The following is a 13,301-nucleotide window of genomic DNA, read 5'->3' on the forward strand; positions in this document are numbered from 1 at the left end:
TCTATAAGGCCTAGTTTGGCTTTACTGATCTTGTAGTGAGACTTCGGTCAAGATCAGTCTGAAGTCAATACAAGGTCAGATATCAGGACTGGATATTCTTTTGCCAGCAGCAATGTAGGCACAGGTGTCGACAAGTGGTGTCTTGCACAGGTCCAGATACTGGTGCAGGTGTTGGTATCAGACTCACTACTGGACCCAGAACGGATTTCAAGGGTCAGTCGCAGATTGAGAAGGCCTCGCCGACGGTCACTGCGAGATCTTGAAGTCTGAAGGAATGCCAGAGGTAGCCGGAAAAGCAACGAAGATGTGCAGTGTGGCTTTTTGAAGACCTGGATTTGTTTTGCCATCGCCGATTATCCAGGAAACCTGGGCACACTGGATAAGTTGGAGAATCTGCTCAACGTTCGTGGGACCTGAATGTAGAATTGAATAACATAACAATACCCTCAAGTCTTCTCCTTGGACCCAAAGTGGCAGGATGGGAGCAAGGCTTGCGACTCTTTTTTTGTTTGCATTTAGATTTTAAATTTGGACTTACCGAAGGACTGTGACCATAAACTAGACCTCTTGTGAGAATGTCCCTGGGATTGAGACCAGGGCTACACCTGTGACCTAGATTTACACAAGCGTTTTGAGTTCTCCTTATAGTCAGAGATGAACAACTTCGCCTTCCAGTCCATTATCGCTTTTGTATGCATTAAGGCGCAATTGTATTATGACTAAGTCGTGCCCAGAACCCAGGCATCAGAGGCACCTCATGTGGGTCAGTGACCAACATCTGAATTCTTCTATTACAGCATATCTTGAAGCCTGTCACTTTAAGAAGGAACATCATTCCCCTAGCACACTGGCTTATTAATTTTTTGAAATTATCACAGGCAGACGAGTGTAGGAGCAGAGCTCCGCATCGGAAAGCGCAGAAGGAATGGAACAGACATCAGAGCGCAAAGGTGGCACTTATGTGCAGCTCCACTCTGTCGCTTCCCGTTCTGTATTGAGCGAGCGCTGGGCTAAACAGCACCACCTAGCTGCATGCAGGAGCTTTGCTTAGAATGTTTCTGGCTCCAGTCTGGCACCTGGGGAGTATTCTAAAGTGAGGATTATGCAGTTAGAAAGATCAATCATAAAAAGAATTATAAGCATTTGCAAAGCCAACAGATCTGGGTTCAGTGTGCTAATGCATGCGAGTACATTAGACAGGGAGGGCTACAGTTGTAAAGGAGTCTCCCATGTAATCTAATGTAAGCACTAAAGTGGATGTAAAATACCATACCCAAACGGCCAGCAGTATTAGGGGAGTGATGAATACACACAGGGCTGAGTTAGCAGCTGATAGACAAAATCTTAAGCCAATGGCTGAAAGAGAGTAGCTAAATAAAGCGATTGGCTGGAGAGGGTGGATCCAAAAACCACACTCCATATTGGTAGCAAAAGGTGTTTTTTGGGCGCCGAGCTGTCAAAAGCATGACCTAGAAATTAATAAAACTGTAATTACTGGCTAAGTTAATGCGTGTTTTTGTAAACCTCAGTGGACAACACAGGGAAGGAGTTAAAACAAGTTGTGGCTTAGGCTGAGGGATGTTCAACATGCCTGGCCCTGCACACTTGGAAAAGGTCTTTCACCACCGCAAAAGCAGGACATCGCACAGATAACACGTCCTATTTATACTGTAGGGGCTGGCCGCCCGGCACGCACCTGTTCCTGTCAATCATCTGTGTTGTCACGAGCTGATGGCGTTGTTTGCGTGGGCATTTGCGTACTTTTCCAAACAGAAGAGCAGCCGCTCGTACACAAATCAGAAACCTCGAAGGGCAAGACGAGTAGTAGAAATTTCTATTTTCCCTTTACGGTGAGCGGAGTTGGACCAGACCACTTGGAATTTCGGGCTTGTGAGGAGAAATAAGAAACCAGCATTGATGCGGCTGCCCGCTCTGGGAAAAAGCGGTACCCAATCGGCTTTTTCTTGCCGCACATCATTTTTAAAGAGCGATTTAACGTAAGTAGACTTTGGGTGTGAGTCAGAGAAGTGTGGACTAGTATGGCCAAACACATGCTGGTTTTACTAAACGATTTATTCCAAGTAATTACTTCATATTTTAATGACAAGTGTCAAGGAGGGGCGGGTGTAGAGAGGGGGGCACGTTTTAGGTGAGGAGCAAATTACATTCAAACCTCTGCTGAGAATGTGGCTGGCAAACGGGGGAAATTTAACAAGGCTAAATTTAGAGGAGTGAAAAGGGTCCTACTGAGACGCCATACCCAGGATAGCGCCGGGCACCTGAGACAGGCAGAAAGGAAATCAGAAGGAAGCAGAGCCGAGTGGGCACGGTGCCCAGAAAAACGGGCACGCCAGTCACAGTTTTGCTTTAGTATTGCATTACAATGTCAATTAAAATGTAATTTGAAGCATTTAACGTTCTTGAGGTGGCAGCAGTAGAAATATATGGCATGCACACAGGACATTGCAAAATACTGTTCGAATGTGGAATATATGGAAATAATAGAGTATTTCTAAATTCCTGACAGGCTATGAACGCTGGCGTCTCTCTGTGAGCAAATATCCCTAGCAGGAGGAAAAAGCATACAGAGTTCTGAAGATGGAACAGTCTGAGGACGCGACTGCGTTCGCGAATGGTACGACCCTGTGCCCGCTGAATGAGAAGTACAAGCACATTCTGCTGCCCCTGGCCTACAGTGTGGTCTTTGTGCTGGGGCTGGGACTCAATGGGTCGGTCCTCTGGCTCTCCTGCTGCCGCACCAAGGAGTGGACCTGCAGCACCATCTACCTGGTCAACCTTGCGGTCGCGGACCTCCTCCACGTCTGCTCACTGCCTTTGCTCATCATCAACTACACCATGAGGGACAACTGGCCCTTTGGAGAACACATCTGCAAGTTGGTAAGGTTCTTGTTCTATGCCAACCTCTATGGGAGCATTTTGCTTCTGACTTGCATCAGTGTCCATCGCTTCCTGGGAGTCTGTTATCCCATTAGGTCGATCCACTACAGGACAAGAAGACTAGCTATCGTGGGCACCAGCGTAACTTGGATTCTGGTCATTGTAGAACTGTTGCCTACAGCTGTTTTTGCACACACTGGTAGAGTGAATAACAAGACTGTATGTTATGATCTGACCAGCCCTGATAACTTTAGCAGCTACTTCGCCTACGGCATGACTTTAACAGTGACCGGCTTTCTTCTGCCATGCTGTATTATATTCCTGTGCTGCTGCCTAATGATTAAGAGCCTGATTGAGAGTAATGAGAGCTGCAACGTAGGCGGTACCATGCGGACCAAGGCAATCCGCACAGTTCTGCTCGTCTTTGGTCTTTTTGCTGTGTCGTTTGTTCCATTCCACGTAACACGTACAGTTTACCTTGTTGTTCGCGTATATTACACTGGACACTGCTCCTTATTGCAGGGTGTAAGTATTTCTTACAAGATTTGGAGGCCACTAGTCAGCTTCAACAGTTGTGTGAACCCACTTCTGTACTTTCTAACTGGAGATAAAAACAGGGTTCGCTTCATGAATGAACTGCGAAGTTCCAAAGTGGGCCCACCACCATGAAAACACTACTGAAGGGACTTGTGTTCTTTAGAGAGGAACATGGGGTTAGCAGGACCTATTGTTATCATCATCTCCACAAATACCCAATCAAGTACTTCAAATGGAGAGAAAAAAGCAGATAGCAGGCATCACTCTAGCCCAATCAGTAGCTTCTTTATTTATATATTATGCAAGGCCAACGTCAACATCATAAACGTAATCTATAGCAACACTCCAAATGGCTTTTGTAGTCACAATCTCTGGAGCAACAATCTCCCCCGCCCCCAATTTAGTGACGAAACAGTTTTTGCAATGCACATCAGTGTGCCTAGTGAAAATATAACTCAACTCTGATTGCAATTACACATGTGCTTACCTATCTTTCGAGGGTCACCTTTTGGTTAGATAGATCCCCACCCCCGTCAGCAGCCTCGAAGTTACTACCACAAATTTAAAGTTATCTAGCAATGTTCCAGATTTTCATACAGAATACAAATGCCATAAAATAAATACACCTACTACTAAGCATGTTATAATATTGTGTGCTAGGCGTAAGCTAATGCACTTCGGCACCTTGCCAGGGGTATGAAGCACTATATCCATGTAACTACGATTTAATCTCACCAAACATCCCAAATGTCTTACACTTGATAACATCTCAATGTGTAGTTTCAAAACTTTCCGAATTAATCTTCCCTGAAATAGGCAGAACTACATGCTAGTTCCTAACAGAAGCTTAAACTTAAAGATAACCCAAGCATTTATGAGCTTATGACCTTTCCCCTTATTGTGTATTTCAAAGGTGAACTGGTTTCTGCTCTGAAATCCAATACATTAATCAGAAAAGAGCTGTACATTATTTTCAAGAAGGACCCATTAAGAAAATGGGATTAATTGTTCTGCAGAGGAAGTGCTGAAACTTGAAATAAATGTATTTATATGCATATTATAAAGATGACGGACACGTTAAACTCCTTTGCATCACATACGTTGTGTACATCATGATTTGAAGGACATGAACTCAAACTGTTAAAGCTATAAAAAAAAATGAAGGGGTCAGTCTCTCCTCCAGAAAGATTTTGCCATGACTTACTCCTGTATTACATAAGCCAGGAGTAAACGAGAGTTCTCCTGGCTTATTCCTTAAATTTAGGATTAAGCAAGGAGTACTATGAAGAGTGTTTCAGACTTTCTTATAGTAAAATCTTAGAGAATCGGACTCACAGTGTTTTCTCCACCCACAATGCCTGCTAGGCTTGCTGGGGGACAGGGAGGTTTTGACGTGCAAAGAGATGTTATGGGGCCGTCCCACTCTGACAAAATGGACAGAATCTCACACAGTTATTTTAAGTGTGCTTGAAATCATTTTATTAAGCAAATATATTTGACAAAATATGCATTTGTATTTATTAGTTTAATTTTCATCAAAGCCGGTGGGGTAATGTGTACCTCAAGAGGAAATCTTATCCTTAGGCATGAGAAATTTTACTCCACACCATCCAGTCACAACTTAAAGTACACTTTTAAAAGCAATCATCATCCAAGGGTTTGAAAAGTAAAATATGTTCTGACAAAGTAAAAGGTGATAATGAGAGTCCTTAGTGGTAAAGATTTCCTCAAAAATGCCTAGATTGACAAAGAAGAGGACGGGGAACATCAGGTCTAGAGAAGCAAACTTGCATGTAGGTTGGTTAACAAATTCATTACATTCAAATTAATTTATCTGCTGGAGAAAAAAGAATGTAATATCTTCTCATGATTGTAAATATTTTACTAGTTATAAAATGAGACTTTTATATGCCTCAAGCTTATTGATCTTTCTCAATCAAATACGCAATTAAGGGTAAGGTTCAACAAAGTTTGCACAGCTGAAAAAAACTGAGAAAATGCACTCTCCTACCATTCTTGCTGCCTGGCAAAAAGGAATGGAAAAAAATGTCTGCTCTGTCACTATCTGGGGACACATTATGCATGTTGCACCACTGTAAGTCCGGCTGTAAATTGTGTGATCCATACTCCGCATTCAAGCAGACACTCTGGATAAGGAGATGTTACTCTACAGCACTCTTCTAAATCACTCTTTTAAAATATTCTCTTGACATGAACTGTCACCATATTTCCAGACACCATGCACCAATGCTGTGATTATGAATATTTATGCAAACTTCTGTCTACACCATAGCACTGGTGCTTCATATCAAAATACTTAATTTGGAACCGTGAGTAACAATGTCTAAAGTCGTGAAATAAGAAATGATAAAAATAACACAATAGCTCCTGAAGTGCAGCGTAATGTCTTTAGCTCTGAAAAGAATGTGCACTACCAGGAAAAAGTTACTTACCTTAACATAAGGATTGAATCTTGAGAATATTCCATCATATAGGCATTTGAAAATAAATACATTTTCCTTTGAGTATCAACCACCTTTTTCAGTGTACAACAACTCAGCAGAAAATGATGCATTGATTTTCCAAGATAGATGTTTGGAATGCATGTAAAAGAGTGGCGTATTGAGGTTGAGGGACGGGGTGGGGAGAGGGTTAAATATAGTGTATTTCATTATGAATGCAACAAAAATACCCATGGTAAGAAGTGTGGTGTGCTTCAAGGCTAATGTGTCATAAGTGATCCATGAATATTTTAGGGAAGGGTCAAAGTTGGTGTGTTGTAAGTGATCAATGTCTTTATGTTACAGAATTGCAGGTTCCAGAATTTCTCGTGAATATGTTGTATGCAGTGTTATTAGTTCACAGTGCGCACTGTAATGTTACAGTCCTCATATACACAAGCCTTTACATTATCAGTCCACCTGCCTGTTCCATGTTGTGCTGTAGCTGAAATATCATTTATGCAGGGACTGTTGAGTACATGGTTGAAAAAACGATTGAACCCAAAATGCATATGCAACAAAACTCTAAACAGTCTGGGTTATTCATTACTTTGTCAGGAGCAAGCTGATACCCTTCTGGTCAAGAAAAGCTTTGAATACAAATCACTCAGACATGTCAACTGATGTGGTCAATGGTCATTGCTTACTTACCCAATACACTGTGGTGCTGCAGAACTTAACAGCAATATTTTAAGCTAAGCCTTTAACACACCATCAGACCACTTTGTGAAAAAAAAAATATTCTGTCTTGCGCACTTCCGCCCTTGAGCTCATGTACAACTGCTGCTTGACCATTGTTAAGAACTGTATTTGGCATCAATGTGCATTTACAGGCTTTCCATAAATTTGCCCCATTTCAAAATATTTTGGGCAGTTCAGAGCCCAATCAGGGATACTAGCAAATTGAAGCGTGTCTCTCTAAACCACATTTACAATATTCTAAAACAGTGTGGTGTGTAAATAGAACAACAACAAAAAGATAGATTGAACCAGACTGGTGTGTGTTTTTTTATTTTTCCCTTTCTCTCCATCTCTCTCTACGTCCTTCATTCATTCATTCATTCAAGTTTGCTAGATTGGCGATATATTTTAAGAGACAAAATGAGGATGGCAATTAATCAACGAAATGAAAAATAAAAATGTTTTGAACCTCACAATAGAAGCAAGAGAGGCAGGTGAGGAAGCCCAGATCGCCCAACAAGGCTTTTATGTAACCCTCAGTGAGTATGAATGACAATAATGGGTGTAAAGGTGTTATACGTTTTCTCCATGGTTATTTTTGAGACAGAAACACTACATATTAGCAGGTAAATATGCACATACATTTTCTCCTCAATGACGGTAGGTCACTTGGGCTTTGCTTGTGATGGAAAATTAATGTTTTTGCATGTAATTGATTGGTGTCAAGAAGTTATTAGAACAAGATATTCTTCTTGAATTGAACGGGATGGGTACTTTATGCAAGGCTGCTCACTTAGAGATTATATGAACTGTTCACTCTAAAGTGAACATGAATTGAGTGTCCTATGGGATGTTATTTGCAACTCATGTATTACACACACATGATCAAGTGAAAACACTATGTAGCAATCGTTTTTGCAATGACAGGTCTGTTTAACAGCACAGTAACTCACACACAATGGGACCTGCAATGAAGGGTGTAGCCCATCTAAGCCTGATTTATGCAGTAAAATTAAAGAAATGTAATGAATTTATTCGTCTGCTGAAATACAGTTAATAACCTGATAAATATTTTGAATACCTAAAATACGGCTAAATGCTTGGGCATTTCAAGGTGGATGCACACTAAAGTGAACAAGATAGTTTAAGGGAATTTTTTGTAAAGCTTACGTGCCATACAATATGCCATTGACTAAAATCACTAATTGTCTAGCTATCGCTCTTGCAAAATAGGTCTGTTGGACGGATGACACTGAGCTTCTATATGTGCAATATGGATGTGTTTTCAAATGAAAATGTGGGAACTAAAAAAGTTAACTGTTTTTGTCACAAGCACGTGCAAACCCTCTTTCGCAAAAAAGAACCTTTAAATAGAACATACAAACACACACAAATATATAAATATACATATATGAAAATGATAAAAATATGACAATACAATTTAGCAATTTAAAGATTTGTTACCATTTAAGGCATGTTGAGCACAAAATGCTACGATGCAACATAATATTTGTTCATAGCATGGTTCAAAAGCACAACATTACTGATGTTTTAAATTGAAATGAAAAAGGCAAAGTGGCCTACATGTAGTTTATTACAATAAGAAATGTTTACTCAAATTATAACACACCCTATGAATAAAATATTCAACTTTGTTCATAAAGGTTATTATATGAGGTTGGAAATTATTATCTATCCAACAAATTACAAAACATTTTGTGCCAATTAGCAGCAGTGCACACTTCTGGACATAAAAGTTATATACAAATAATTATTTAATTTCAAAATGAAAAGAAAAATTGCAAATTATTAGCAGTCAAGAAAAAATATTTTTCCCAACACCTACTATCAATGCTCAAGTTTGGTGTGCCTGCAAAGGCCCATTGCAAGGACGTTTTGCATGTACATGCACCCATGAATGTAACACCCATAGTGAATTACATATCCTTAACAAAAATTTCTCCAAATTTAAAGACATACCCTAACTAAAAAGTAAAGTTAGTAACTTTGTATTGCAGCACAGCAAACAAATATAAAATGATAACCTTTAAACCTAAGATAACATTTGTAAGTCACTGCCCTTTTCCTTTTTAAAGCTACCATTTCCCCCAATTCCAAAACAACATAGCGTTGGTCTGTATGAAAACCATGAAAAATATACATGTACCTATGTGCCTTGGATAGAAATGTAAACATGTTTTTAAGCTTATCTTTAAAACTGAATGGATTTTACACTATTTAATTCAACTATAGTACATACAAATATATTTGTTCTGATTTGGGTTCTCTAGTTTGTCACTTGCTTAGGGACTATTCTATTTCAGGCGGTATATTCTAAATATGTATGTGAAGAACTTAAACCTTCATGTTTGTACAAACATGCACTAAACATTCTAGATGGCTCTCTGAAATATGCTAAACACATGAAATGCTCATGTAAAATGCCAAGAACCTCATGGGTTCAAACCCGTACTGCTACACAATTTGAAAATACTCGTAACACACCATTATGGTCCAACCTTTTTTTTTTTGTTTAATTTCCTCAGTGCTGTTACCACTGATGGAAAGGAAAGGTCTACACTTCTACAGGGTAAGAGACATTTCCATAGGAAAATCCATATTTTACTGTTATAAAAAAATGTAATCCTTGTGTAGATATTCGGTAAAAGCGAACATCGTATATTGTATATGAATAAAGGATTCCTTTTCCCAACAAATTGATTCATTAGTGAAATACGCATCTAAACTCTCTTGCACCACTTAAGGTGTTTTATGAGGACAACATGTCAACATGATTCATCAGAGAAAAATTTACAAATGAACAGTCTTGATTCAGACACTAGTGGCTCAGTAAAAGATCTTGACTCTAGCAATATTAAATATCATGTTACTCAACAAAATACATATATTGCTATTATGATATAAAATATGGCCATATTTTAACAGTGGAAGTCAAGTGATCCATTGTAAACAGGACAGCTCCAAATTTCTTTGAACTTGTAAAGAAGTAAGCTACTTCAGCACGCTTCTGTGGGCCAACGCAGACAAGTGGGTACAATAATGATTTGGCAGCTGCAAAAGATAACAAAAATAAAAGTTTGCACGTATACAAAGCATATTACCCTACCACCGGGGAATTATCAAGATAAAAACACATTACAATACAGGATGGCATAAAACAAACTGCAAGCCTTCTAAAATGTATTAAAGATAGAACTATCAGATGACATATATGAAAAGGTAATTTACCTGTAACAATAGTTTTGAAGCTTGTATTCCTCCTAGATACACATCCATTATATAATGGGTGGGTGTGGAAACTTCTTCGGTAACACTAAATCATTTTTCTTTTGGGGGATCGACCATTGTTGGAGTTATGAAGACTGACCGGGATACTGAGCACAAGTCCACAACGCCCCAGTATGTGGTAATCTAGAGATTCTCTTCATTCCATCTCTTTTGTAACCAATTTTAAGTCTTTTCACAACTGTTCTCCTTTAACAGGGAGGATGGAGGTCCCCACGTAAATCTAAAGGAGCTTTAAGCTGCAACCAATCGTTGCAGGTAAATACCCAATTCTTGAGCAGTGTGAACATCCTCTAGATTTATCTGCTGTGTATCGATTAAACACAGTATTAAGGATTTATTTATTATTAGTTCTGAATAGCGTGGGCCAGACCCGCATGTGTTTTAGAGCATTTTACATCACAAGTACAGAGTGGGAGTTACATTGTATGGGTATATAATAACAAGCAACCATATGGGTGAGGAGGGGTGAAGGGTCAGATCAACAGGGATTTCAGTAAATAAAAGGACATCAAATTTACAGAAGTTAAGGATGTGGATTGCTTGGAGCAAAAGGGTTTGGGTAGGAGTAAGTGGATCACACACAGAAAAGTGGTGGAATGATGTGGATGGTATAGGGTTGAGGTTAAACTAAGAACACGGTAGAAGCCTGTCAGAATCGATTCACCAGTGGGTGTTACTCAAAATCACTGTGGTTCCTGCTTGTTTGCCTGTAGAGTGTAGTCAATACACGATAGCTGATGCAGGCAACTCAAGACTGAAGAAAATAGAAAACATTTGAGTTTCTTTTTTTCTGTTTTAAACATTAGAGGTGTTTATGCTTATGACAAAAGGAATAGAACTCCACATCTTGGGTGCACTCCCATAGAAGGGCTTCCTCAGTGTGTTTTTTTACATTTTTATTTGAAGACGCAGGTTTCGATATGAAGAGAATCTGCATTTCTGAGATTTCTGGACTCTCCTCTGATGAAAGCTTGTGGGAGAGGTAGTGTGGAGTTTCACTGTGTATGGCTCTGTGGGTGATGAAGGCAAGTTTGAACTGACTTTTGGCTTCAATGGGTATCCATTTACAGGAAAACATTAAAGCGGAAAAGTGAGAGCATTTACTTGTGTTGTGTCTGAGACCAGATGGTCTGCTGAGTTGAGGGTTGATCTCAGACGGGCTAGGTGGGTTTTAAGAATACCTGTTGGTAGTGCGTTGCCACAGTAATGTATGTAAGAACTAGGGATTGCACTATAGTTTAAAAGTCAATGGATGGAATTAAAGGTTTGATTTTCCTAAGGAGTCTGGTTTGGAGTTGTTTGCTCATCAACATGGCATCGATGTGGGTGTGAAGATTTATATTCTTGTTCAGGGTGAAGCAAAGGCATTTTGATATATCCGTCACTGTAGGTTTGCAATTGAGTATGTTTAAAGTGTTTAAACAGCACTGAATGAGAAGTATTGCTAAGTTGTGGTGTGATTAGAATGAATTCTTCCTTCTGAAGGTTAAGTTTCAGGTGATGGTGAGTCATCCAAGATTGCAGCTCCATTATCACTCTTTCCAGTGTGGCAATATAATTTAGTGATCAGAATTTCATGTAAAGTTGGGTGTCATCAGAGTAGAGGCTGAATGAGATATTTGAGTTACTCAGGAGAGTGGTCAGGGGTTCCATGTGTAAGCTGAAAAGGGTGAGAGGATGGAGAACCTTGAGGGGACTCCTTGTTCTAGTCTGTGGGGGTTGGGGGGGGGGTGTTTTTTTTACCAATTAGGATCGGTATGAAAGACCAGATTCAAGCCATTATAGAACTAGACTAATGTGTTCACTGAGGATCTTCATTAGAGACACATAGTAAACTGCATCCAAAGGCACTGACAAATCCAGGAGAATTAGCAGGCAGGATTCGCCCCTGTCTGAGATGGTGAGTGTGTCGGCCATGACCTTTTGCATAGCTGATTCCATGATACAGCCAAGATCTATAAATCATGACCCCCAGGCATCTTTGCTCTGACTGACTGTTATGGTCAGGATGCTCACCCGAAATCTGGATCTGGGAATTCTAATGCCAGAGGTAAGGGTGACCATTTGCTGAAGCCATATATGGTATTTAAGTGTCCTCAAGAAGCTGTAACTTTCTCAGCTGGAAAAAAAGCCAAAAGGCATAAAAACCTCCTTGCTGGATTAGGACAGATTTGTTGCAATGCACCCTCCTACCAGACTGAAGCCCTTAAGTAGCAAAGAAGCTGAGCCAACATAGTGCAGAGCCACATGTATACGCCACCTCATGTCAGTTTGTTGCTGGTGTCTTCCTGCACCCTCAGATGCAGTGTGTAAACAACTGGTGGAACCAGAGGGACCCAGCATGCATATTTCTAACAGGATCGTTTTAGGTGTTAAAAAGAGGCTATTCTACTGAGCACAAAGGTGGGAGGGCATTAAGGAATTGCGGTTTGATACAATATCCACCAGAAAAAAATATTACAGAAGGTTAGTAACTTGTTCTCAGCGATATTTCTGATCCCAGATGTCTCACCTTAGAATAGATACCAAAGCTGTAACTCGCAAAGTAGAGGGTCTGTGAAGTGAGCTGAGACCTAGAAGTATTTCAGGACCAGGTGGGTGAAATGTCCTTCCCGCCACATCAGTTTGTCAATGCAGTAGTTTTTTGTCAACGTAACTATTGCCACCCACGTCACAGCCTAGTAGATGTCAAGGACAGGCACTCCGTGAATCAACGCAGTGGAAGCCTCGTAGACTGGTGAAATGAGTTTGCAACCAGTCAGTGAGAAGCAACTTTTTCAGTGCGTAGCAGATCTTAACACAGACGACCATCAACCTTGACAAGGGCCTCTACTGCATAGCCTTCCGTTCCATTGTCACAGACGCCCACAAACAGATGATTGTACATAAGATGTTTTTTGGTACGATCAATGTTAAAGCCTTTTTGGAAGTCCAGCGGCAGGAGATCCTCCGCTCGCGATGGTTGAGTAAGAGCAAAGAATGCAGGCAGGGTTATAGACTTCCGAATGTGAAAGAAAGACATGACTTAAGGCAAGAATATCACCAGAGTCCTCAACAGCAACGGGTCCTGGAGAAAAAGAGGTGTATGAAGGTTGCACTGAAAGTGCCTGCAGTTTACTCATGTGAGAAAATGATCTTTTCCCAATGAATAAGACAGTCTTTAAAGTCAGGAGATGCAACCAGCATCTATGCATCAGCTCTAAGGGCATGCACATGATAAAGGTTATGACCAAATTAAGATTCCAATCTGTCATCACAAACTGCTTTTGAGGAAACGGGTGTCAAACCTTTAATAAAATTGATCACAACAGGTGATTTAAAGACTGATTTAAAACAAGGATGGCTGGTCCTCCTAATATAGAGAGGCTGAAATGT

General features: G+C 40.2%; 2 protein-coding genes across 2 annotated transcripts in view; one reads left to right on the plus strand and one right to left on the minus strand.

The window, feature by feature from the left end:
* Positions 1-1,707: 1,707 nt before the first annotated feature.
* On the plus strand, positions 1,708-6,921 carry LOC146785564 (P2Y purinoceptor 3-like). The gene is made up of 2 exons (XM_085634736.1): positions 1,708-1,997; positions 2,528-6,921. The coding sequence occupies exon 2, from the start codon at positions 2,599-2,601 to the stop codon at positions 3,565-3,567; it is 969 nt and encodes a 322-aa protein (XP_085490862.1). The 5' UTR covers positions 1,708-1,997; positions 2,528-2,598; the 3' UTR covers positions 3,568-6,921.
* Positions 6,922-8,193: 1,272 nt separating this feature from the next.
* MFSD1 (major facilitator superfamily domain containing 1) overlaps positions 8,194-13,301 on the minus strand; it is a 166,860-nt gene continuing 161,752 nt past the window's right edge. Inside the window, exon 17 of the mRNA XM_085634734.1 lies at positions 8,194-9,689. Coding sequence (XP_085490860.1) covers positions 9,630-9,689 — 60 coding nt within the window. The 3' untranslated portion in view covers positions 8,194-9,629. The remainder of the gene's footprint in view (positions 9,690-13,301) is intronic.

The sequence above is a fragment of the Triturus cristatus genome, chromosome 11 (assembly GCF_964204655.1).
Source record: "Triturus cristatus chromosome 11, aTriCri1.1, whole genome shotgun sequence".
NCBI classification, from domain to species: domain Eukaryota; kingdom Metazoa; phylum Chordata; class Amphibia; order Caudata; family Salamandridae; genus Triturus; species Triturus cristatus.

What these genes read in the sequence shown, in the direction of transcription:
- LOC146785564 (XM_085634736.1), top strand. Translation starts at nt 2,599, where the DNA reads ATGGAACAGTCTGAGGACGCGACTGCGTTCGCGAATGGTACGACCCTG.